General features: G+C 42.4%; 2 protein-coding genes across 3 annotated transcripts; one reads left to right on the top strand and one right to left on the bottom strand.

The window, feature by feature from the left end:
- Positions 1–5,228: 5,228 nt before the first annotated feature.
- LOC137215731 (zinc finger protein 211-like) lies at positions 5,229–19,969 on the bottom strand. Of its 2 annotated transcripts, none has more exons than XM_067721347.1 (4): positions 19,699–19,969; positions 19,035–19,073; positions 18,296–18,425; positions 5,229–9,727 (listed from the first exon to the last, which is right to left on the bottom strand). In XM_067721347.1, the coding sequence occupies exons 2-4, from the start codon at positions 19,065–19,067 to the stop codon at positions 8,334–8,336; spliced, it is 1,557 nt and encodes a 518-aa protein (XP_067577448.1). In that variant the 5' UTR covers positions 19,068–19,073; positions 19,699–19,969; the 3' UTR covers positions 5,229–8,333. The 2 variants fall into 2 exon arrangements, with proteins under 2 accessions (XP_067577448.1, XP_067577449.1); XM_067721348.1 differs by having other exon boundaries at positions 18,296–18,422.
- A 1,674-nt stretch (positions 19,970–21,643) lies between these two features.
- On the top strand, positions 21,644–24,739 carry LOC137215436 (vomeronasal type-1 receptor 1-like). The gene is given in 3 exon segments (XM_067720676.1): positions 21,644–21,702; positions 23,849–23,985; positions 23,988–24,739. Coding segments are annotated over 3 exon segments (948 nt in total).
- The last annotated feature ends 1,548 nt before the right edge of the window (positions 24,740–26,287 follow it).

The following is a 26,287-nucleotide window of genomic DNA, read 5'->3' as shown; positions in this document are numbered from 1 at the left end:
GGTGTCTGCCACCTGTGATCTCCCTTCTCCTCTGAGTCCCACATCTCTAGACCCCAGTGCTTTTCTTCCCTTCCTGCTGGATTACGTGTGTGTATGATGCTTACAGCCTTGGTTGTACAGGAGTCCTGCCAGTTTCCATTTAGTTTTCAGTGAAGATTGTTCCACTGTAGATGTATTTTTGATGTGTTCATGTGGAGAAGTGAGCTCATGTCCTCTTACACTGCCACCTTGATTTCCTCTCAGCTGGTCCATAACGAACAAAAAGAACCAAATGAGAAATGAACCTATATTGTTTGGAGGACAAAAGGTCACTTCCTTCAACACCAGAGACTGACAAAGCCTCTCTACTTGCCTAAGCTTTAGTCGGAATCCTCTGAGCGTTCTTTCCCACAGATCTTGGTCTTTGACCCATCCTTGCAGGGCCTGCTTAGCCAAGTTTTATCAAGAAATCTTCAAAGCCCGCTTAGTAAGAATAACTCCCTCAGTGATATCTGATCAAACACCCATTTCCTATCCTCGATATCTGAGCTCTACGGCAAGATTTTTAAGTTGGTTTACCAAGAACACCCCTTACCCTGTTTTCTGTTAGTGATTTTCCATCCACTGACTCATTCACTCTACTCCTTGTCTCAAATCCTCAGCTGTCTTAAAGTTGAACTCAATATTTCACCTATATTGTCAGAATCTTGACACATCCAAAATATTGATAGTTCTGAATAAAGAATTCCTTACCATTTTAACAAGTGTCAGAATAAATTTTTCCCATAACACTGTTAAATCCATTTCAGTCAAACATAAACCTACTCTCTGTAGACAAGGACAGAGTATTGGGAGGATCCTTACGCACCACCAAAAAGGGCACCTAGGGAGCCACCCGGGCACTGAGGGACTTGGATCTCACATGTACCCTCCACAATCTTCTCAATCCATAGGAGGTATTGATAATATCCCCATTTCAGACCTGAAGTAATGGAAGGGCTGAGAGGGGACTTCCTCAAAGTCACAACCCCAGAGGGGACTCAGTCAGAATTCACAAAGTGGTCTTTAGACTCTGCAGCCTCTGCTCCTTGCTGTGGCTGCTCAAAGGGAACAAATGCTGTGAAGGGGATTTGAAAGTCCCATTTCCTACCCAAGGAACTGTGGGAGAGGACCCAGGGAGTTCAGATGGAGCAGGAATCAGAAAGGTCACAGAGGGCACTGGGGTTGTAGTTTAGATGGTAACAGAGTGGGAGGATGTAGGGGCATTTATCCTGCAGCAAATGGACCATTTCTTGAGAGGAAAGTGTGGCCCACATACAGGGTATCTTCTGCTCTGCTTGTGAACCCCCAGCAATGGACTAGGAATTGGGATTCAATGTTAGGTCACCTGGTTCAGGTCACAAGCAGTCTGGTCACTGTAGTCCTCTTTCACTCCCCAAGTAGGTTTGGGGACTCAAAGAACACCTTGCCCAACCTGACACCCTCTGTACCCTTCTCCCCAAGAGCCCCTCTCATTCCCTCTACCCCATGCTAATGGACAGGACTATCTTTTCACTGGGAACAAACATTGATGGCTTTCCTGTGAATGACCCCACTTATCAACCCAACCTGCCCAGTGCTCGGAATGTATTATTATTTTTCCTATTTGTGAAAGGAGGGGTCTGCAGTTCAGAAAGTTTGAGGGACTTCCAGAATGGCATTCAGCTGCCATCCCTTTGATGAGAGTGCATCCTCTACACTGAACAGGTGCACTGGCTTCTCTTCTGCACCTCCCTGCACAGAATACATCAGCTGTGTCCCGACCATGAACTACCCACAGCTCACGTCTGCATCCACACCAGGGCCTCCAGCTCCACCTCCCCCAGTGTACATCTCCCTGCAAACACCTTTCCTTTTGTGAAATTGTTCACAGGGACAGCAGCATGAACACAACAAACCACACAGGGTCTTCAGCATCGCCCCAAATATGACACGTACCTCCACCATAAGACATATGCAGTGATTTGTTTCCAAGGTCGTGTCCATGTTCTTCATGAACCCACTTCACAATGTGCCTGGGTACAAATTGTCCTGGTAAGTATTTCGAACCCTGTGAGGGTCCCTGAAGGACAAAGAATGTCCACTGCAGCACTCTCCCTGTAAACAAGGCTCTTCCTCCTAACCCCCTCACCCATCTCCTTACAGCTCCTCCTACCCACCAGAAAAACATAAATCACCGAATGATTGCTAATCAGCAAGAACGTGCCCACAACTCCTCAGGACTCACCCTTGACAAACATTCATCCAAATGCCAAGGGCTGAATGCAGGCTGACACCTCACATAAACCATGTAAAACCCCACCCCAAGTCCTTTGCTTGATAAAGCTGCTCACAGGTGTGAATCTCCCGCTTGTAACAAGGTGATGACCCAGTCCCTGAACTGAACACCATCAGTGCATCATCAAACTTGCAGTGATGTGGGAGAGGCTATACTTTCTAAGCCAGTCTGCACCCACCTCATCACATGGATCCACGAGAACTGTGTGATTGTGTGTGGCCCACACGCCAGAATGTTGAGCATCCCTATAACACGCCTGTCCCACAATCTACCTGGAGTGTTTGTGTGGCCACCCCTGCCATGCTTGGTCAGCACCTCCCATTTTATTTTCCCGAGGTTTCATTTCTGTCACACATCTTTTGTGCTGTGGTACATGAGCTTGTACGTCCAGGCTGCATTGAAGGGTGTTAGCATTCAAAATCTAACACACTGTGTCCCCAGTTGTGCTGATATGCAGTAATATTTAGAATACTTTCATGTGCAATAGAGTTACCAGAGTTATGTGAGGGCTCTTTTATTTTAGAAATACATGCTAAGAAATTATGTATTCAATGACATGATACCTGGAATTATAAATTTAAAAATCACAACATACATGATGTTACACAAGCATAAAAATGTGCATGATATGATAAATGATCTAACATAGGGGTAGGATCCAACAGTCATTCCGTTTATATAAACACTTGAAAATAGTCATCACAAAACTAGAATATATTCTTGCATCAGTAATTTTTAAAAAATATTTATTTATTTGGCTGCATAGGGTGTTAGTTGTGGCATGTATGATTTTTCGTTTCTGCACCCGGGCTCCTCTGTAGTTGTGGCACGCGGGCTTAGTTGCCCCACGGCATATGGGGTCTTTGTTCCCTGACCAGTGATCCAACCCAGGTCCCCTGCATTGGAAGGCAGATTTTTAAACATTGGACCACTAGGAAAGTCCCTTGCAACAGCAATTTTAATGTTGAGGATGAATTAAAAATGGCAGGAGGAAACTGATTTCAGGGGTGTGCACAAGTATCAAAATGTCAAAATGTACATTTCAAATACTTGTAATTTATTCTAAGTCAATTATACACCCATGAAATGATTCACAAAACAAATATGCAAAAGCTGTCACTTTATAATCATTCTACTATGGTAACTACAATCTTAAAATTATTTGCTGCTGCTGAACCTGTAAGGTGGAAAAAGTATACAATGGTGGCCTACTGGCAATGCTTCCCAACTCCATGTTCGGTGACATTATGTTGGCAATTTGACATTGGCTATGGTGTGAAATTGGCAAACACTACAAAACCGGGCTTAATTTACTGTGTAATTGAATGTTTCGACTTAGGCCTGAGGTAGCATATGTTAATGCAGATTTATCTTAAACATGTATAATGTATGTGGTCATTATGTCATGCATAGTAAAAAAAAATTGAAGAAAACATGAGAAACTATTCCCAATTACAATTACATTCAGAAAAAATTCACTCACATTATTGGTGAATGAGTGAAATCTCACAGATGTCTTTGTCGTTTCCCTGCTCTCCTATTTGTCAAAAAAAAGAGAAAATAGGCAAACCTCACAAAATAAAAGTAGGCAAAAAATAGGAATAGAAATTTAACCAGACAGGACACAACTAAGTCCTGGTTAGGACTTAGTTTGCATGATATGAAGATAAAATACTAAGATGCCTAGATGTTTCAACCAACACCTGTAATATAATAGATACACTTTGAATGAGTTAATGTGAAAAATTATATGTAAATGTAATTTCTATACATTTTGAAGTATGGATTTTTGGTTATACTTCAAGTTTGTTTGCTAAAAATATTTTTAATAACAATAAACATATGTGAAAATGAGGGCTGAACACTCCATTGTCTTCAAGAAAGAAGGGTGAAGTTGGAGAGCTGAAAGCAGAGGTGGTTTTTGATCTTCTGTTCACTCGCTGTTAATTGGGAAGAAGGACTTTATTATGGATCTCAAACTCTTCGTCTGTGAAGGAATTATCTTTCTGCTTCCTCTGTTCATGGGTACGAAGTGAGCATTAAATGCAATAATATATGTCAATGAATAAAGAGCATCTTTTGAGAAAAAAAAAGAAACTTCAACATCAAGAATCCTGAGGGATGGGGCTTCCCTGGTGGTGCAGTGGTTAAGAATCCGCCTGCCAATGCAGGGACATGGGTCCGAGCCCTGGTCTGGGAAGATCCCACATGCAGCAGAGCAACTAAACCTGTGCACCACAACTACTGAGCCTGCACTCTACAGCCTGCGTGCCACAACTACTGAAGCCCACATGCCTATAGCCCGCACTCCGCAACAAGAGAAGCCACCACAATAATAAGCCCGCACACTGCAACAAAGAGTAGACCCTGCTCGCCGCAACTAGAGAAAGCCCAGGCACAGCAATGGAAGACCAACGCAGCCAAAAAATTAATTAATTTTAAAAGAAAAAGTATCCTGAGAGAAATGCAATTAAAATCATAATGATTTCATAGTGCCATTTTACAGTCTTCATTGGAGATGTCTGCCTGCATTAAGACTCAGCTTTTAAGTTAGGTTGGTCAAGTGTGGGTCCCAAAGAAGGGTGGGTAAGTTCTTGCTGATTAACAATCATTGTTTCGTCGGTTTCCTAGTTTGAAATTGTCCGTGGTGGCAGTATTTGTATCAGGCGGACTGGAAAATACTACAAACCAGGACTTCAGTATATTATTCAAAGTCAAGATTTAAGAATATATGAATAGGGCTTCCCTGGTGGTGCAGTGGTTGGGAGTTCATCTGCTGATGCAGGGGACACAGGTTCATACCCCAGTCTGGAAAGATCCCACATGCCGCAGAGTGGCTGGGCCCATGAGCCATGGCCGCTGAGCCTGCGCATCCGGAGCCTGTGCTCCACAATGGGAGAGGCCACAACAGTGAGAGGCCTGCATACTGCAGAAAAAAAAAAGAAGAATATGTGAACAATGCAGATTAAATTTAAGGTATATACATGGTTTTTGTGGTAATTACATTGTATGTAGCACGCAAAAAATTGAGGACAAAAATAAGGTATTTAATTGTTAATGAAAAGAAAAATAGTCAAAAGATATGAACAGACATTTTACCAAGAAGATATACAAATAGAAAATAATGCAATTAAAACTACTGGTTGCTTAAATTCAAAATTTAAGGAAATTCAAAAGACCGACCATACCAGTATTGGCAAGAATGTGGAAGCATTTTGCATGCTCCTGGTGGGTATGTAAAAGGAAACAACAATTTCAGGTCACAGTTTGGCAGTTTCATAAGTTAATCATTCACCTATTCGATGAGTCAGGCATTACACCCTGAGTTACTAACACAAGGCAAGTGAAAATACATACATACATATAGAATTGCACACAAATGTTCTAGCACCTTTATTTACAATAGCCAAAACTGGAAATAACCCAAATAACCATAACCAGACAAATGGATAAACAAATACTATAAGTATAGGAAAGAAACTACTCAGCAATAAAAAAAATGAACTGCTTATATACGGATCACTGAAGAATCTCAAAATATTTATTAATCATGAATGAAACCAGGAAGAAAAGTAAACATTTCATTAATAAAATCATATAAAATTCTAGAAAATACAAACTAATCTACTATAAATAAAAGTAAATGAATGGTGATCTGTGGGTGGGGGAGAGGAAGGACATTATAAAATGGCATGAGGTAAACTGGAGATGATAGACATGTTCATTATCATGATTATGATGAGACTTTGTGGTTCTATATGTAAAAATTTATACACTTCAAATAGATACAGTATATCACATGTCAACTATACCTGAATAAAAATTCACAAAATTGTTCAAAATAAAAATCTAGATCTCTCACTTTTTTCAAAAACTCAGGTCTGGGGAATTTCCCTGGCAGGTCCAGTGGTTCACTGCCATGGCCTGGGTTCAATCCCTGGTCAGGGAACTAAGATCCCAAAAGCTGCATGGCACAGCCAAAAAACAAAAACTAACAAACAAACAAAAATCAGGCCTAGCAATCCTATATTGCCTCACTTTTCTGATGACCTTGGAGGAACAGCCTTGCTTTAGTGGTAGCAACTACTGATGAGTAATAGATTACTTCCCACCTGAGTTAACAGGAATGCTGGCTGGTCACAGAGCCACACTGTGGACTAAGGCAATGGTCCTCAACCTTTTTGGCATCAGGGACCGGTTTCGTGGAAGACAATTTTTCAACATACAGGGGAGGGGGGGTGGGGTGTGGGGTGTGGGGTGTGATAGTTCAGGAGGTAACGTGAGCAATGGGGAGCAGCAGATGAAGCTTCACTCGCTCGCCCGCCACTCAGCTCCTGATGTGCGACCCGCTTCCTAACAGGCCACGAATCAGTGCCTGCTGGTCCAGGGCCAGTGGGTTAGGGAACCCTGGACTAAGGGATTTCCTTTCTCTGTTTCTCTGCCTCTGTAGCAATGGCCTTTAGGTGAACATCCCAGAGAGGCTATAGGAATCCAGAAAAACAATAGCTTATTTTCTTTCACAAGGACCTCAGCTACAAAATATACACTTGCCTGGAGGTTGTGAGAATTTCTGGTCATCTGTGCCCACTGATACTGCACAGTCAGAGTCAATGGAGCATTTGTTGATGCAATTTTAGAAGGGGCACACTCCATCTACTCCACTGCACTCTCCTCCACTCCAGGGTTTCTTTACCAAGATGGTTCCCCCTGGCCCTAGTCTTACAGTGGCATTATCTAGTGAACTCTGGGGATCACGGCATGTGGTTCTTTTGCAGGATAACTGCTGAGCATTATGTGATATTTACTGTGAATAAGAAAAAAAATTTGTGTTGTTATCAGAAGCACTGAAGGCTGTCATAACTTCCTGGCTCCTCAGGGTGTTTTCTGAGCCCACAAAAAATCCTGATACCCAGTCCACAAATTAGGACCCTAAAACCCTGCAGTCTTTTCTAGGAGACCCTGGGCAACAATATATTTACCTTAGACCAAAACCAGAAAGATATATATATATATATAGAGTGTGTGTGTGTGTGTGTGTGTGTGTGTGGTACACGGGCCTCTCACCACTGTGGCCTCTCCCATTGTGGAGCACAGTCTCCAGACGTGCAGGCTCAGCGGCCATGGCTCACGGGGCTAGCTGCTCCGTGGCATGTGGGATCCTCCCGGACAAGGGCACGAACCCGAGTCACCTGCATCGGCAGGCAGACTGTCAACCACTGCACCACCAGGGAAGCCCAAGAGCTATATTCTTAATCATACTGACATGTGAGGCACACAAAGCATGGGACCCCCCTCCCACCATGAGAGCTGTGCAGTCCTTAATGCTGGTAGAGCCCAGTTGTTTTCAGATCACCTCACACAGTGAATGGAACTCCAACACCAAAGGTGGCTTAAACATTAATGCCTTTATTATTGCAAAATGCAGAGCAATAGGAGGCTTGCAATTCCCAGCTTTGTGACTCAGAGGCTGGGAAAATCCAAAAGAAATGTCACCATAAACAAACATGTCCCTGAAAATGCAGTCCTTCCTGTCAAGTCACAAATAGAACTCAGACTGGGTCCACTGGGCCCAAACTGGATCGGGTCCAGGCCCTACTTTGGAAATGGGAAGGGAATGAGGATCCCACAAGAGCTAAGACTACTCATTACTTACCCCACAAACAGGAATGGGACAGAAGTCAACTTCCCTGAACATGTTGGGAGATAACTTTTGCACATTGTGTGAACCTGCTGGGTAACACAGGTGAAATGAATTCTGTCATACTGGCAGTGACATAAAGCTAGAAAGAGCCTGGCAGGAAATAAAGTATAACACAGCTCCTTAAGGATTCCTACATAACACTCCCCACTGCAGATTTTTGGATGTATGGGCTTTAATTCAGATGAATGGCTCCCTCACAACTTCTATCCTCCACTGTAATTACACTAGAAGGAAACTGCACATCCCAGCTATCTATGGCCCTTCACTAGTGTGAAGTCTCTCGTGTTGAATGAGGTTATATTTGCAGCTGAAAATTTTTTCCAACATTCACTGCACTCAGGACCTTTTTCCAGTGTGAACCCTCTGGTGCTGGATGAGGCTGGAACTTTGGCTAAAGGATTTTCCACAGTCCCCACACTCATACGGCCTTTCTCCTGTGTGGACTCTCAGGTGTTTAACGAGGTTAGATTTGCAGCTAAACGATTTCCCACATTCATTGCACTCAATAGGCCTTTCTCCAGTGTGAACTCTCCAGTGGTTCTTGAGGTTGGAACTATGGCTAAATGATTTTCCACAGTCCCCACACTCATAGGGCCTTTCTCCTGTGTGGACTTTCCGATGTGAACTAAAGCTGGAGCTTTGCTTAAAGGATTTCCCACATTTACTGCACTCATAAGGCCTTTCTCCAGTATGAAGTCTCCTGTGGTGAATGAGGCTGGAGCTTCGGCTAAAGGATTTCCCACATTCACCGCACTGATGAGGCCGTTCTCCAGTGTGAACTCTCCGGTGGTAAATGAGGCTAAAGTTTTGGCTAAAGGATTTCCCACATTCACTGCACTCATAAGGCCTTTCTCCAGTGTGAACTCTCTGATGTTGAATGAGGTTAGATCTTTGACTAAAAGACTTCCCACATTCCCTGCACTCATAAGGTTTTTCTCCTGTGTGAACTTTCCTATGGCTATTGAGGCTGTAGCTCTGGCTAAAGGATTTCCCACATTCACTGCACTCATAAGGCCTTTCTCCAGTGTGAACTCTCTGATGTATAATGAAGCTGGAAAGGTAGGTAAAGAATTTTCCACATTCATGGCATTCGTAAGGCCTTTCTCCAGTGTGGACTTTCTGGTGCTGAATGAGGTTACATCTTCGGGTACAGGCTTTTCCACATTTGCTGCACTTGTAAAGCCCTTCTCTAGTGAGGACTCCTTGGTCCTCAACAAGTGTGTCTGTGCAGTTGAGGGCTTTTTTGCCTTCTCCCCAATTCTGATGCTTTTTTCCACTGTGAAAGACAGCCTCACACTCATTACTGTTGTTTGGCTTCTCCTCAGTGTGAATGACCTGTTGATGGAAAAATCCCATGCTGGCTAAGAAGTCCTTCGCAATCTCCATACAGATAATGGATTTCCCTGACAAGTGGGTTGTGCAAATCTTTACATACAAGTCTTGGTCTGCAGAACTTCTGATGGGTATCTTTCCAATGTGCTGCCCCTGGTACTGCTGAAGGTTGGCAGTGAAATAAAATTGTTTCCCATACGTGTATGGTTTCTGCCCAAGATGCATTCCCTGGTGCTCAGGCAAGTGCAAAATATCTCTCAAGATTGGGCCCCACATCTCAAAGGGCTTGGCCTTCTGGGGAGATGAAATTGCTTTAAGAGTTCTGATCTGTGACACTCTTTCTACAGAAATGCTCTGTTCAGGAGATGTTTCCTTATCTTCCACTTCATGCCAACAGCCTGAAAAAGTGATGGTGAAGTACACGTTAACTATATTGAGAGGGGGCAAAACAATCACAAATGTAAATTGATGCATCAAAGAATCAGTCCATGAAACTGTTTTCAGGAAAAGAAAGTTGGGGTCAGCTTGAGGAAGCAGCTGCTCTGCCCCACTGGTTCCCTAAGTTCACAGGATGGTGTGGGCCTCCCCAGGCACAGGACATGAGTAAAGGGTGTGGCCCAGGGAGAAAGGCATGTCCTACAGCTCATTCTTCTGCTAATGGCTTTTAGCAGGATTATATCTGCTGACAACGGGATGCTGTGCAGAAGTCCAGTCCAGTCCCAGAAAAATCTGACTGGAACAAAGGTAAAAAATGCTTAAGGATAATTAGACACTTGCACACTTTAGGACACTACAAAGTGAGAATGCACTAAGGAGGGAACAGTGTGAGGAATAAGTGAGGTAAGCAGTCCAGAGAGGTGGGGAGTAGCTCTCAGCTGGAGTCAGAATAAAAATGACTAGTAGAAATGACAAGTCAGCAAAGTGTTAAGAATGGAGAAGGGAAGGTAGAAGTGAGGTGTGGCCACTAGCAATGGCACCAAAACACAATTAAACAGGACAGGTTCTTTGTATGATTTTGACAAAGCCCTGAAGTGATGTCCTCTCTCAAATGCCATTCATCTGTGTCAGGCCTGCTCTGAGCCCATCTTGTTGAGAATGGAGTCATGTCCATCCTGTGAAGCAGAGGACATTTTCTGTAGCCTCATCTGAGGATCTGCATGAGACCAAGAGTACCCAATTCCTAAGGGAATGACAGGACAAGTCAGTAGCCAATACTGTCCCAGACAACTCAGCACACAATAGACCACCAGAAAGCTATTTAAATACTACAAAAAAGTTCCTAAGGACAGACAGAGGTAAGAGAGCAGAAAAGTAAGAACCAGCAATGTGTCTTCCCTTCTGGACAACTATACTGGTAGAATCAATCTGATGTAACCCCTCTGCAATGCTAAACTGCTTTAATTTTGATCACTTTCAGCTCTTAGCATGGTAATGGTTTTCATTCTCCAACTCCCCTAACTCTGAGCCCTGGGGCAGGCACCATGTATGTGTTCCTGGAGAAGCTTCTAGGAGCCAGGTTGGGCAATAAGGCATCTGTCCTCCAAATATCAGAAATCTGTGCTCTTTTTGCTGCTTCTAATGATGGTAGTGCTACAGAGTTGGGCAGCCATTGTTGGAAACCACACTACCAATGTTGCAAAGGCCCTCCCCTCACTAGCTGAAGCAATTTCACAGGGGATTTAAAGGGCAGGTGTCTATTCCGTCCACCCCCCTCACATCATTTTTCTCTTAGTCCCATTTTGATAGGCAGAAATTCAAGGACTAAGGCACTCAAAAACAATCATATATGCAGGGGAATTTACAAAGTCACCATGCATATCTGGGTAAGAAAAAAATCTGAGTAGACCTTAACTTTATACCTCAGACTGATCTCCAGGTTGGAGACACCCTATAGCCATTAAACAAACAAACAGAAAGACAAACAAACAGATCCCAGCAAACCCTAGGAAGAGGGAGAACTGAATCTCAAGTTACCACAATGTAAGACACAAACACCCATTTTTCAACAACAAAAAAAAATCATGGGACATACAAACCAACAGTTTATCCCTCCACCCCCTTTCACCCTTGTTAAAATATCGTTGAAGCTAAAAGGGTATAAATTCAAATAATGTGTTATAATTTTAGCATGGTAAATGTAATTTCCATGGTAACTACAAAGAAAAAAATAGCTATAGAAAGTACACAAAGGAAATGACAAAAAATGTAAACATTTTACTACCAAAACACAAGTGGAACACAAAAAACAGTAATGAGGAAACAAGGGACAAAAGAGACCAAAAGACATGTAGAAAACAAATAGCAAAATGACAGAAGTAATTCCCCCCTCATTAGTAATTATTCTAAATGTCAATGGAATAAAATTTCTAAGCAAAAGAGAAACTGGCAGAATGGATAAAAGAACATAATCCAACTATATGCTTTCTACAAGACACAACTTGCCAGGATGGTTCAACATAAAAAATTCAGAGGTTTCCCTGGTGTTCCAGTGGTTAAGAATCCACCTTCCAATGCAGGGGACATGGGTTCGATCCCTGGTCAGGGAACTAAGATCCTACATGTCGCGGAGCAACTAAAGCCCTTAAGCCACAACTACTGAGCCTGCACGCCACGACGAAGCGTGCACCACAATGAAAGATCACATATGCTGCAAGGAAGATCCTGCGTGCTGCAACTAAGATCTGATGCAGCCAATAAATAAATAAATAAATATTTTTAAAACAGATACAAAATTCAGTGTAATATATCACATTAACAGAATGAGGAAAAAAATCATACCACCTCAATCAATGCACAAAAACCACATGACAAAATTTAATACCCTTTCATGATAAAATACTCAACAAACTATCAATAGAAGGAAACTAGCTTAACATAATAAAAGCAAAGGATTTAAAATACATGACAAATATTGTACTCAACGGTAAAAGACTGAAAAGTATTCCTACAATATCAAAAACAAGAAAAGGACACCAGCTTCCACCACTACTATTCAACATAGTGCTGGAAATTCTAGACAGAGCATTAGGCAGGAAAGACAAAAGGCATCCATAGCTCATGAAATTTTAAAGATTCCACCACAAAACTGTTAGAATAAATGAATTCAGCAAAGGAAGAGCATACAAATTAAACAGTTGTGGGAATTCCCTAGTGGTCCAGTAGTTAGGACTCAGAGCTTTCACTGCCAAGGTCTGGGTTCACTCCCTGGTCCGGAACTAAGATCCTCCAAGCCAGGCAGTGTGGCAAAAAAAAAAAAAAAAGGAATTAAACAGTTGTGTTTTTTTTTTTTTCCTCCCAGCAACAGAGACATCAATGGTTTAATGGATGGGGGAGCTTACAAATCTGAAGCAAGGTCCTGACGTGACACCCCACCCTGTACAGCAGACAATGGGCAGGACATGACAACAGTCCTTGCTCCCAGGGGAACAGAAGATTACCAGTTATAGGGGAACTGGCATCAGGTGGGCTCATTAGTTACCAGGGAAACCAGTAGAGAGGCAAACCCCTCACCACCCCTTTGATAAGAATGATCACTAGCTGGGGCCTGGGGCAAGTGAGTAGGAAGGTCAGTCATGTGCATAGGGTATAGATGAAGCAGGCAATGGTCGGGCAGGGGATGTACAGAGAGCAAGAGAACAGCCATCTTGAGTGGCCTGACCATACACTCTACCCCTACACACACTGCACGACCCTTACAATCTTGGTCTACCTTCTTCTGCGATATCCCTGGGGTCAAGTATGTAGGGGGCACTGCAACCAGATACCACAAATACAATACAGACAGCAGCAGCCTCAGAGTATCAAGATACCTACTATGCTCAGAAGAGTCATTTGCCAGGATGTGGGCAAATTTTGGAGCCAAGATCTTACAAGGTCAATGGAAAGAGAGTCAATAGTAAGAGTGCCCTGTCCAGTTATAAGGAAGGTAAGGCCACCACGGGTTTTCACAAACCCAGAGCTACCCCCATGGGGAGGTCCGGATTTTAAAGAAACATTCTGGTGACCTGGCCAATGGTCAGCAGTCGCACTACAGATCTGTCTCCCCATGCTAGGTTGAGTACCATTAAGGTTGGACCCATTAGATCCTTCCAAACAAAAAAGAGTTAATCCCACTAGTTGGACTTATGTGTCCAGAAGCCAGCCTATTCCATTCCACACAGCATAGCCAAGGGAGGCTCATGGGCAGTCAGCTGTATAGTAACGTTTACCAACGGGGTCCTTCTTTTTTTTCTTTTTTTAAATTTTTGGCTGTGCCATGAAGCATGCGAGATCTTAGTTCAACAGGGCTCCTTCTGATGTACTGGCATGCAGGACAAAAATATGGTGAGAGTCTTTCTCCCCCATTGTCAGTAGTCCCCAAATAGTCATAGTAGCCAGGTCAATTTTTCATGGAAATCCAGAGAAGGTTGACAATCACATCTCACTGGAGACCCAGCAATTAGACTCACTTCACAGTGAGGCCAGTGTTGCTGCTCAGTCATGGAATAGATTTCCTCCTTCAGGCTAGAGATGAAATTTAAGACATCTAACAGGCACAACACAGGGGAGATTATGACAATTAAGCAAAACACAAGCAGTAACCACATTCTGAGATAACACACCTGCCTGTGGTTTTTCTCCTAGTCTGTAAAACAGTTCAAAACTCAACTTTCAATAACACAAGAACGTGACTAAAATCATGTATACGATGGCCCCTCAGTTTCACCTTGGATGTCTGAACAAGTTACTCCATTTTGACTTTCAAACACATTCCCTTCCTCAATGGCCAAAGCAGATGTACAACGCATGTCTGAAAGATCACAAATAGGCTGCTCTGATCAGTAAAATTTAAGTTAAGCCAGAATGACTCCCCTATACCTCAACACATGGAGATTTTTCCCATCATTTCCCCTTCTGATTGCAAATCTCTCAGTAGAAAACATTGATGACTAAAATATCTGTCCCTCTAGGCTGGGGTGCTGGCTCCTACCCCAGGTTCAGATCATGTCCCTCAGTGCTAGGCCTCCTTTATATTTGCCTAGTTATACAAGGTGGGGAAAAACCAATCAGATCTCATGAACAGGCTCAGAGGAATGTTAATGGGCAAACACTTTATAGGCCATATACTTCTTTCTTTCTTTTTTTTAAATAAATTGATTTATTTATTTTTGGCTACATTGGGTCTTTGTTGCTGCACACGGGCTTTCTCTAGTTGCAGTGAGCAGGGGCTACTCTTCATTGTGGTGCGTGGGCTTCTCATTTGGTGGCTTCTCTTGTTACAGAGCACGGGCTCTAGGCACGTGGGCTTCAGTAGTTGTGGTGCACGTGTTTAGTTGTTGCGTGGCATGTGGGATCTTCCTGGTCCAGGGCTCGAACCCATGTCCGCTGCACTGGCAGGTGGATTCTTAACCACTGTGCCACCAGGGAAGCCCTAGACCATATATTTCTTATACCCAATTGTCACACAAGCATTGTACATGTGCTTTTAGTAGCAGACTTAAAGCAAGCAGTGTCACACTTAATGTGACACAGTCACACTGTCACACACTCTGTGGCAATTTCACTAGGTAAGTTTCTTTCCATCCAGAACATCAGGGCAAAAGTATGGCTAACATAATAACTTTCATAAATACAAACCTCAATTAACAGAACTAGAATTTAATATCCACTAAAACATAGCCTTTTTTCTCCTTGAAATTACCCTCATCTCCACCAAACAGCCAAATCGAAACTAATCTGTTTGTAAAACAAGTGTGGTCAATTGACCACTTAGGCTCCTCCAAACTAGTTGTGGTGGAATTCCTCAGAAGGAGTGTCAGAATGAATTCCCAAAAGGCCTCTCAAGGCCAGGAAAGCCATGCCAAAGGCATGCCACCAGATTATGCCTTGGTGGATTTTTCTCTTCTAGAAGTTCCCAAAATATTGAGATTCCTGCACATGCCAGGAGTCAGCCTTTTCCATTCCCCTGATAAGGCTGTTCAGAACCCAAGAGTCCCCAATTTCTGGAGGCACCAGGCAGGGAGAAAAGAAAAATGTTTCAATTCTACACACAGGTGTAGTTTACCCAATTGCTGTAAGTCATAACTAACTTCAGGGGAAGGGCTTCCCTCCACACGTATGAAGCAAGGTCTTGGATCAACTACCCACCATGTGCGGCAGACGGCAGGCAGGACATGGCGGCAGTTTTCCACAGTTGTACTTCTACACACTAACAATGAACAATCTGAACAGGAAACTAAGAAAAAACTCCACTTATAAAACTATCTATCAAAAGAATAAAATACTTAGAAATAAACTTAACTAAGGAAGTAAGACTTGTACACTAAAAAGTACAAAACACTGCTAAAAAAAAAATTAAAGACAGTAAGTGGAAAGACTTCTATGTTCATAAATTGGAAAACTTAATATTGTGAAGATGTCGATATGACCCCCAAGCCATCTACAGACTCAATGCAATCCCTATCAAAATTCTAATGATGTTTTCTGCAGTAATATAAAAATTCATCCTAAAATTCATATGCAATCTCAAATGACAACAAACAGCCAAAACAATCTTGAAAAAGAAGAACAAAGTTGGAGGAGTCACAATTCTAAATTTCAAGTTATCAGTGTGAAGCTACAGTAATCAAAACAGTGTGATACTGGAATCAAGGCAGACATACAGACCAATGGCACAGAATAAAGAGCTCAGAAATAAACTCTCACATATATGGTTAAATGGTTTTCAAAAACGAGGCCAAGACCATTCGACAGGGAAGGACAGGCTTTTCAACACATGATGCTGGGAAAACTGAATACCACATGCATAAGAATGAAATTAGATGGACACCAGGTACATAAATTAACTCAAAATGGATCAAAGATATAAACTTAAGAGCTACAAATATAAAATGCTTCAAAGAAAACAGAGGAAAACTTCATGACATTGCATTTGGCAGTGATTCCTTGGAAATGACATCAAAGGCACAAGGAACAAAAGGAAAACAAACTGGACTTCATCAAAATGAAAAACTTTGGTACATCAAACGATGCTAAGAAAATAGTAAAAAGGCAACTTACATAATGGGAGATAATATTTACAAGTCAAATATCTGATAAAAAAATTAATATCCAGAATATATAGAGAATTCCTAAAATTCAAAAACAAAAACATCAAGCAACTTGATTCAAAAGTTGGGAAAAGGGCTTCCCTCATGGATCAGTGGTTGAGAGTCCACCTGCCGATGCAGGGGACACGGGTTCATGCCCTGGTCCGGGAAGAACCCACATGCCGCAGAGCGGCTGCGCCCGTGAGCCATGGCCGCTGAGCCTGCGCGTCCGGAGCCTGTGCTCCGCAACGGGAGAGGCCACAACAGTGAGAGGCCCGCGTACCGCAAAAAAAAAAAAAAAAAAAAAAAAAAAATTGGGAAAAGACTTCAACAGACATTACTCCAACAAAGATATACAAAAGGGTAATAAGCACACAAAAAGATGCTCAACATCACCAGCTGTTAGGGAAATGCAAATTGAAACACTATGATACTGGGACTTCCCTGGTGGTGCAGTGGTTAAGAATTTGCCTGTCAATGCAGGGGACACGGATGTGATCCCTGATCCGGCAAGATCCCACAGGCTGCGAAGCAACTAAGCCTGTGCACCACAACTCTTGAGCTTGGGCTCTAGAGCCCGCGAGCCACAACTACTGAGCCCACATGCCACAACTACTGAAGCCCGTGCACCTAGAGCCCATGCTCTGCAACAAGAGAAGCCACTACAATGAGAAGCCCGCGTACCACAACGAAGAGTAGCCCCCACTCGCCACAACTACAGAAAGCCCGCGCCCAGCAACGAAGACAAAATGCAGCCAAAAATAAATAAATAAATAAAAGAACATGCCTGTTTAAAAAAAACAAAAACAAAACAAACAAAAAAACCAAACTATGCTACCACTTCATACCAATTAGGATGGTTATCACCCAAAAAAACAGAAGTGTTGGCAAAGATGGGAGAAATTGGAACCTTTGTGCAGCTGTAATTTTAATTCTATTAAAGACAGATTTAACATAAGATGAAGCAATTCCAATTTTCCGTATATACCCCAAAAAATTGAAGCAGGGACACTAAATAACTGCACACCCATGTTCATAACAGCATTATACACAAGAGCCAAAATGTAGAAGCACTCAAGTGTTCCCCTATAGATTAATAGTAAAAAAATGTGCTACATTCATAAAATAGAATATTATTCAGCCTTAAAAAGAAAGGAAATTCTGACACATACTACAACACAGATGAACCTTTAAGATATTATGCTAAGTCAAAAAACCAGACCAAAAAAAAAAACTGCTGATGATTCTGCCAATATGTGACACTCAGAATAGTCAAACTCAGATAGAGAAAGTAGAATGGTGGTTGTGAGTGGATGGGGGAAGTTACTGTTTAATGGGTACAGAGTTGAAGTTTACAAGATGAAAAACTTCTGTGGATGCATGATTGTGATGGTTGTACAATGAGAATTACTAAATGCCACTTAGAAGTGGTAAATATTTTGTTTTGCAAAATTGCCACAACTAAAATAAAGAAAAAAGAATCTTAGCAAAAGACCTCTCAAGAAAATTTGTGTAAGCAGTGACTATATAAGTGACTACACTTCCAGGCACAGTCAGGAACAAATAAATGTGAGGTACAGAAAGGGAGCAATACTAGGGTGCCATGGAACTAGACAGTCACCCAGCGAGAGAGAGAGGGCATGACAGGTGGGATCCATTAGGCTGACCTAAAGAACAGCGATACCTAATCCTTCCCTGTGAAGCTTCGGGGCAGGAGGTGCTGGAGTGATAAGGATGAGAAGTAGACATGCACTCAGCTCAACCCTTGAACCACAGCACATACCCAGGCAACTGGGAAAGGAAGCAGTACCCATGGTTTAGATGGAGACATACTTGACCCTGGAGAAAAGAGGAAGGCCAAGCCTTGCCCAGGGTATAGGGGCAGGTGTAAGAGCTTACCCAATGAAGATGTAAGTGCAAAATTCTCCAGCATCACATCGTGGTACAGGCATCTCTGAGCCTCATCAAGGAGAGCCCATTCCTCCCAGGAGAAATACAGGGCCACATCCTCAAAGGTCACACTTCCCTGCTAGGACAGAGACAGATGAAATCATCAACAGCCTCACTCCTGAAGACCCACAATCTATCTCCTCACACATCTACCCCATGTCCATCCTCCTCCTAAGATCTCAGAGGAGATCCCAGATCCTGGTACCATTGGTGTCTGCTGTCTTCTCATACTCCCAGCACTGTGTTCACTCTGCTGTCCACTCTGCAACCACATGGGGCCTGTTAAGACCTAGATGCGTACACCTCCCTCATCTGATCCAGACTTCCCACTGCCTGCAGAACAGATGCCTAACCTCACAGGCAGTCATTCCAAGTCTGACTCTTACTCCCCACACCCAGTTTGTTCTCACCAGAAAGGAAGGAGACCTGCAATTCCCTAAACCAGCTTAGCCTCACCTCCAAGCACTTCCCGTTTTAGTGATAAGCTTCTACATCTCTTTCCATTGGTGGCCTGAAATGGGAACCCCTCCATCAAACCCCTGGACTCAACTCAGGACCCTGAGCTAATATTCTCTAAGGTCCCCACACACAAAGATTGGGAAAATGGCATGTGACAAGTCTCATGACACCACAAATTTGGAGAAAATAGGGGTTGGGACCAGTGAGGGAGGACGAAACCGCCACTTACCTGATTAGGTTCCAAAAGCACTTCCGCAGCCATGGAAACCTGTGGGAAGAGGCAGGTCTTAGAGGGATGTGAGCATGGCATCCTACCAGGGGCTCAGGCCTTCCCTGCACCCCTGGGAGTCACCAGAGCCAGGTAATCTCGGACCGACCATCTAACCTCTGTATTGACTCTCAGCAGTTTTGTGTCCTTGGGGAAAAAACCCCAAACACCCTCTGCCGCAATGTCCTCAGCAGCCCTACAATTTGTGCTTCCACTGAACAGACTCTGGGGATTTTTTCAAACTTAACTTAGATCATGTCCCTTTTACGCAAAAATTTCCATGGCTCCAAGAGCCCTAAGAAGGAAGGTACAACTCCTCAGCCTGTCACTGCAGGTGCGACTCTACCCACACTTTGTTCCCTGCAGAAGCAACACGGACCCCAGTTTTCCCCAATCCTCCCGGCTCAATCCGACCTCCCAGCCTTTGCACCTGCCGGTGCCTCCACCTGTGACCCTCTGCCACGCGCCATCACACCGTCTGTCAGAAACAGGGCCCCACACACGGCCACCTCACCGTCCTGGACACCGGGGCCTGGGCTGCGGGCACGAGAGCAGGCGCCCCGCACTCGGGGCTTTAGTGTCTGGTGGGGCGAGGGCGGTGAGGACCCGCAGAACGAGCGTTTACCTGAGGCGGGTCCCTCGGCGCCGCCGCCGCCACCTGAGCCACAAGCCGGGGCAGAGAGGGGACAGCCGAGCGTCCCGAACGGGCCGGGCACCAACGTCTCCAGACCGGCCCCGCAAGCGGCGATGTGCCCGACTATAGAACCGCCTCTAGTCACTGGGGACAAAGCCTCTTCCCGCGCCTCCTCTGTCTGTCTCCCCAATACAGACTCTGCGCTCTGACCCCAAGGACTGCCAAAATGACCGCCACAAAATACAGGAAGTCTCGCCTTCGCCCAGTGCGCCCTCCCGGAAATGCCGAAAGTCTGGATGTTCATTGGGTGTTCTTCGCTGCCGCTCAGCGCATAGCTTTCTGGGTAATGGAGTTCCCGCCGGCACACAGGCCCGCAGGAGCGGCGCCTTTGCTGGAATCTCCCAGGGAAAGGGTCAAGCAATGCCACGGGGCTGCTCAGAGCTGAAGGCCTTGTTCTTCTAGGTCGGAGAGAAGCTTCGCTTCCTTTCAAAGGGGCGAAGGCCAATTTCTGGGGAGCCCGAAGTGCATTTAGAAATCCTTCAATGCTATTGATCTCTGAAGTGTTTAGAAATTCGGATTCCATGCGAACATTGTCTGGTAGATGTGAACATTGTCTGGTAGATGCAAGTGATTATACATTATCCTATTGTCCTGTAAATGCACGCAGACTGAGGCATTAAAGTCATTTTTGTGAGCTTTAGTACGTTTTGTCTGGGAATTTAAAGAAAAGGAAAAAATCACCTGGGCCACAGTAGACAAGATAGAGGAGGCATATTGGACGGCTCTGACGAAGCCGGATGTGGTGGGATCCGGGCCTCTCCTTCCTGGTAGTCAATGATTAATGATTATGCCCAACTCAGTGAGAAACACCGTCTTATCCATAAAACATTAAATCATTTTATCTAAAAAACATAAATCTGTTTAACACATGCACATTCCTTTTTGTACTACACAGCTGACAGTTTCTCTTGTATGAAATATAACATTGGCTATTGTTTATTAAGGAGTACTACTCTCTGTACATTTATAAAATAGAAAGTTGTTGATAAACAAAATTTAACTTACTACATGTTAAAGATCTAAATGGGGGCTTCCCTGTTGGTGCAGTGGTTAAGAATCTGCCTGCCAATTCAGGGGACATGGGTTCGAGCTCTGGTCCGGGACGATCCCACATGCCGTGGAGCAACTAAGTCCCTGCGCCTCAACTACTGAGCCTGTGCTCTAGAGCCCATGAGCCACAACTACTGAAGCCCGCACACCTAGAGCCTGTGCTCGGCAACAAGAGAAGCCACCGCAATGTGAAACCCGCACACTGCAACAAAGAGTAGCCTCTGCTCCCGGCAACTAGAGAAAACCAGCGTGCAGGAACCAGGACCCAACGCAGCCAAAAATAAATAAACTAATTAATTTTAAAAAAGAAAGAAAATAGTTTTCAAAAAAATTAAAAGTATATAATCATGAATGTATCTCTTAAACATGAAATTCATTCATGAGCAGAGCATGTATGTGCATTTCACACCTACAAAAATAACAGTGACATCAAACACATGGTCAGAGTTTACGCATAACAAATTTCCTCCCCCCCAAAAATTTCCTTTTTAGATCATTTGAATCACGATCCAGTCATTTTGTCTTTTAGACCAGTTGTAATTAATATTTCTCTCTCCTTCAAAACTTTTTTTTCGTGAAGAAAATGGATCATTTGTACAAGATCATTTCCATCATTCTACTATCTAATTGCAGCTGTTTTATATTGTCTAACATCTTCTTCCAAATGGCCAATAAATGCATAATTTGCTCCAAAGGGTGATCTAATGTTTGTTCATATTTTTGTCAAGGATAATTCCCAGGTGGTACAATGTCCTTCTCATTGCCTACAATGGAGAGCCATTATGACAGGCTGTATTTAACCCTTTCTGTGACATGAGGATTGATCATGAGGATTGATCAGCACAACCATGTGCCCCAATATCAGTTTCCCACAGCCTGTCATCGGTTGGTTGCAGCTGTCACTGATGATCATTCTGTAGATCCACTACTATACTAGAGGAAGCAGAATGTTAATATTCTATAACAATTTTTGTATTTTCACTTAGAATCCTTCTAAAAAAACTTTTCTGCATCCTCTATTTGATTACCTTGAAATAGTCTGTACTGGAAAGACAGTAGAAATCATTCATATTTCCCTTTATTTTTATGTTTCCAGAATAAATAGTCAATTCCTTAACTTTCTGAAAGGTTTCTGACTCTGGCTTTGTAGCATTACGAGCATGTGGTTACTTAAAGTACTTGATACATTTAAAACTTGTCCAGGTAATTTTCTTTGAGATTTAATTTGTACCATAACTGTGGAGGGGGATGCTTTTCAAGTTGAATCCTGTGGCATCCTCATTCTCACGTGACCCCAGTTGTGTGGTAGACTGTCCTTGTGTCCTGGACTGAATAGATGTTCCATCTTGAACATTTCCTGCACTAGATCTGGAATTGGCAAATTTTTTAAAGATGTTATTTTCTTTCATGAGAAAGTGCATTTGGAGAACACAGCCTAAGTAATTTGGATGGTAATTACTCAGAACAGGGCTATCATCTGTAGATCCCTTTAATGAGAGGAGATACAATATACATATATGGTTTAAACATGGTTTAAACAAATACAGATCAAGTTTAAGTTCATTCTTCCAAACAAGTTTAAAATGATATAATTTTTCCTTAAATTGTTTCCTTTCAATTTTTCTAACTTTTGATCAAACTGTGACGAATCTCTTGTATAATGTACTTATTAATTTTAAATATAAATATTTTCTTGAAATATAAACATGAGTAAATTTTTTAAATCTCCATAAGGATTTTCCACAGATATGTTTCAGTACAAATGTACAGTCAAAACTGTTTTTTAAAATGTACTTGGGGAATTCTCTGGCGGTCCTGTGGTCAGGACTCTGTGCTTCCACTGCCAGGGGCCCAGGTTGGATGCCTGGTCGGGGAACTAAGATCCTGAAAGCAGTGCAGTGCGGCCAAAAATAAAAAAAGTACTTTAAGTATTACTATTTTGTATGGATAGACTACAACTTTATTACACAAAGAGATTTATATATTTGTTTTACTTTTGTCATTAAATTTGATTGATTGTTTTAATTTTATTTTGATATAATATAGTTTAATAAATAAGTAAAATATTTATATTTACCCCAAAGTCAAAATTATAATTGAGGTAAATTAATTCAGATATATCTAGTTTCTATTCGTCCCTCCACATTGTTTAATCTCTGCCCGTCTATATCATTACTTATTGAAGGTTATAGTTCATTCTTTAATTGTTTTTAATGTAATTGTATAGATAAATAGGTAGAGAGAAAATGTGTATTTATCTACATTATTTATATTCTTATTCCTTCACAATCATAAGAATAATTGTAGAATACTAAACATCTTTTAACCCACTTGCCTTTTCTCACTTAAGAATATATCCTGAAGGTAATTTCATACATGGAGGAAAATGATCTTCATTCAGTTCATGGCTGTAGGAAAATATGTTCTGTGAATGGTGCATCCTTTATTCAAATACCCCTTCATATGAACACTTGTATGAATTCCATCTCAAGACCTTTATTAATAACCACTGCACCCATAAGTATGTACTCCTATAATCCAGTTAAATTAAGAAAACGTGTTACCAAAAGAGAGGAAATCATGTGCTATGTTTAGCAGTAGATACAGCTGAGCAGAAGAAGGTGACACATTTATGTTCATTTATCTTTCTAGCATTTATTCATTTATTTCTATCTCAAATTAAAATCAATATCTCCTAGATATGAAAGTGAAGGGTTGGACTTCCCTGGTGGTGCAGTAGTTAAGAATCCACCTGCCAATGCAGGGGACACAAGTTCGAGCCCTGGTCCGGGAAGATCCCACATGCCGTGGAGCAACTAAGCCCGTGTGCCACACTACTGAGCCTGCGTACCACAACTACTGAAGTCCGCACGCCTACAGCCCATGCTCTGCAACAAAAGAAGGCTCTGCAATGAGAAGCCCGCACGCCACAGCAGAGTAGCTCCCGCTCACTACAACTAGAGAAAGCCCACCGAAGACCCAACGCAGCCAAACAAAAATTAAAAAAAAATAAAGAAGAAGAAAGTTAAAGGCATGTCAACCTGGAAATGGAAATCATCTTCCTCACTCAGACTGGAGTTGTGATCCTGGGAAACTCCTCCCTCTTTTGTCTTTTAAACTTCACTTTGTTGACTGGATAGAAGTTGAGATCCACAGATCAGATTATCAACCACTGGCCTTAGCCAACAACTTGTCTCTCTTCTCCATAGGGATCCCACAGACAATGGCAGCTTTTGGATTGAAATATTTCCTGGATGATGCTGGATGTAAACTTGTCTTCTATTTACACACACTGGCCAGAGGGGTTTCTCTCAGCACTACCAGTCTTCTGAGTGGTTTCCAGGCCATTAAGTTTTGCCCCAGAACCTCTTTATGGGTGGACTTCAGAATTCGATCCACAAAGTGTATTGGTTTCTGTAGTTTTCTTTTCTGGATCCTACAACTCTTGGTAAATGTCTGTATTCCTATTAGAGTAATTGGCCCAAGAAGTAGCAAAAATATAAGTGTAAAAACAAATTATGGATACTGTTCCCCACTCATGCCTGATAAATTTATCAGCTTATTACGTGTAATTATATTATCTTACACGGATGTTATATGTTTGGGCTTCATGATCTGGAGTAGTGGGTACATGGTCCTTTTCCTGCACAGGCACAAGGAACAAGTCCAACACATTCACAGCAACAGACTCTCCCCCAGACCTTCCCATGAGGCTACAGACACGCACACCACCCTGATTCTAGTGAGCTCCTTTGTCTACTTTTATTGTCTCTCTTCCATTTTGAGTCTTTGCATTACTCTTATTGTGAATCCAAAACAGTAGCTAATGGACACGTCTGTGCTAATAGCATCATTTTACCTGCTTTCCTTTGTGTTCATCAGCAGTGACACCCATGTCTCTAAGTTCTTCTGTGATTTCTGAACCAGGAAAAAAAGTTTCCTAATCTAGCTCAAATAGCTATAAGTCTTATGATTTCTCCAGTTGGATCAATATTAATTTGTATTTTTAATTTTTTAAATTACATGATTGTCGGTCCAAATTATTCTGCTAGAATTGGGGATATAATAGTAAATAAGAACAACCCTTGCTAAATAAGCAAACAACAGATCTATACACAAATTTTGAATTCCCTTTTACTAAACAAACAAAAAAATGGAATATATATATATATATATATATATATATATATATATATGAATACACAGGCAAACACAGAGAGATGCATTCATGTGCAGACAGAATTCATAAAAGTTACCATGGCATAAACATTGCTTTTCTCCACAAGATAGAATTATCAGACTTTTCACTTTGCTAAACCAGAAACAACAGCCTCTAAGTGGAGTGGCTCCTGCTAACACCAAGACTTAACACCGAACATAGCTGCAGTTATAACCTTCCCCAGAAATGTAATCAGAAGCAGTAAGTGTGGAATTGTGAGGTCGGTACCAATTGGACCATCTGTCACATGGGCCGTCTCCATTTCTCAAAGGAAGATGAGGTAACCCACCTCAAAAGAACTTTTTTCTCCAAAGGGAGATGACCTTATGTGAAATAATCCTTTTTTGTGTTTATGACTTCCCTGTGTTGCCTTTAAAAATCTTTCTCTTTCCGTGGAGCTTTGAAGCTCCTCTCTACTTGCTACATATGATGCTGCCAAATTCATAAATCATTCAATACACACATTTAGATCTTTAACATGTAGTCAGTTAAATTTTGTTTATCAACAACTTTCTATTTTATAAATGTACAGAGAGTAGTACTCCTTAATAAACAATAGCCAATGTTATATTTCATACAAGAGAAACTGTCAGCTGTGTAGTACAAAAAGGAATGTGCATGTGTTAAACAGATTTATGTTTTTTAGATAAAATGATTTAATGTTTTATGGATAAGACGGTGTTTCTCACTGAGTTGGGCATAATCATTAATCATTGACTACCAGGAAGGAGAGGCCCGGATCCCACCACATCCGGCTTCGTCAGAGCCGTCCAATATGCCTCCTCTATCTTGTCTACTGTGGCCCAGGTGATTTTTTCCTTTTCTTTAAATTCCCAGACAAAACGTACTAAAGCTCACAAAAATGACTTTAATGCCTCAGTCTGCGTGCATTTACAGGACAATAGGATAATGTATAATCACTTGCATCTACCAGACAATGTTCACATCTACCAGACAATGTTCGCATGGAATCCGAATTTCTAAACACTTCAGAGATCAATAGCATTGAAGGATTTCTAAATGCACTTCGGGCTCCCCAGAAATTGGCCTTCGCCCCTTTGAAAGGAAGCGAAGCTTCTCTCCGACCTAGAAGAACAAGGCCTTCAGCTCTGAGCAGCCCCGTGGCATTGCTTGACCCTTTCCCTGGGAGATTCCAGCAAAGGCGCCGCTCCTGCGGGCCTGTGTGCCGGCGGGAACTCCATTACCCAGAAAGCTATGCGCTGAGCGGCAGCGAAGAACACCCAATGAACA

Source organism: Pseudorca crassidens, chromosome 20 (genome assembly GCF_039906515.1).
Source record: "Pseudorca crassidens isolate mPseCra1 chromosome 20, mPseCra1.hap1, whole genome shotgun sequence".
In the NCBI taxonomy this organism is placed as follows: Eukaryota; Metazoa; Chordata; class Mammalia; order Artiodactyla; family Delphinidae; genus Pseudorca; species Pseudorca crassidens.
Note: the sequence above shows the minus strand (reverse complement) of the source record. Positions and strands in the feature narration are given on the sequence as shown.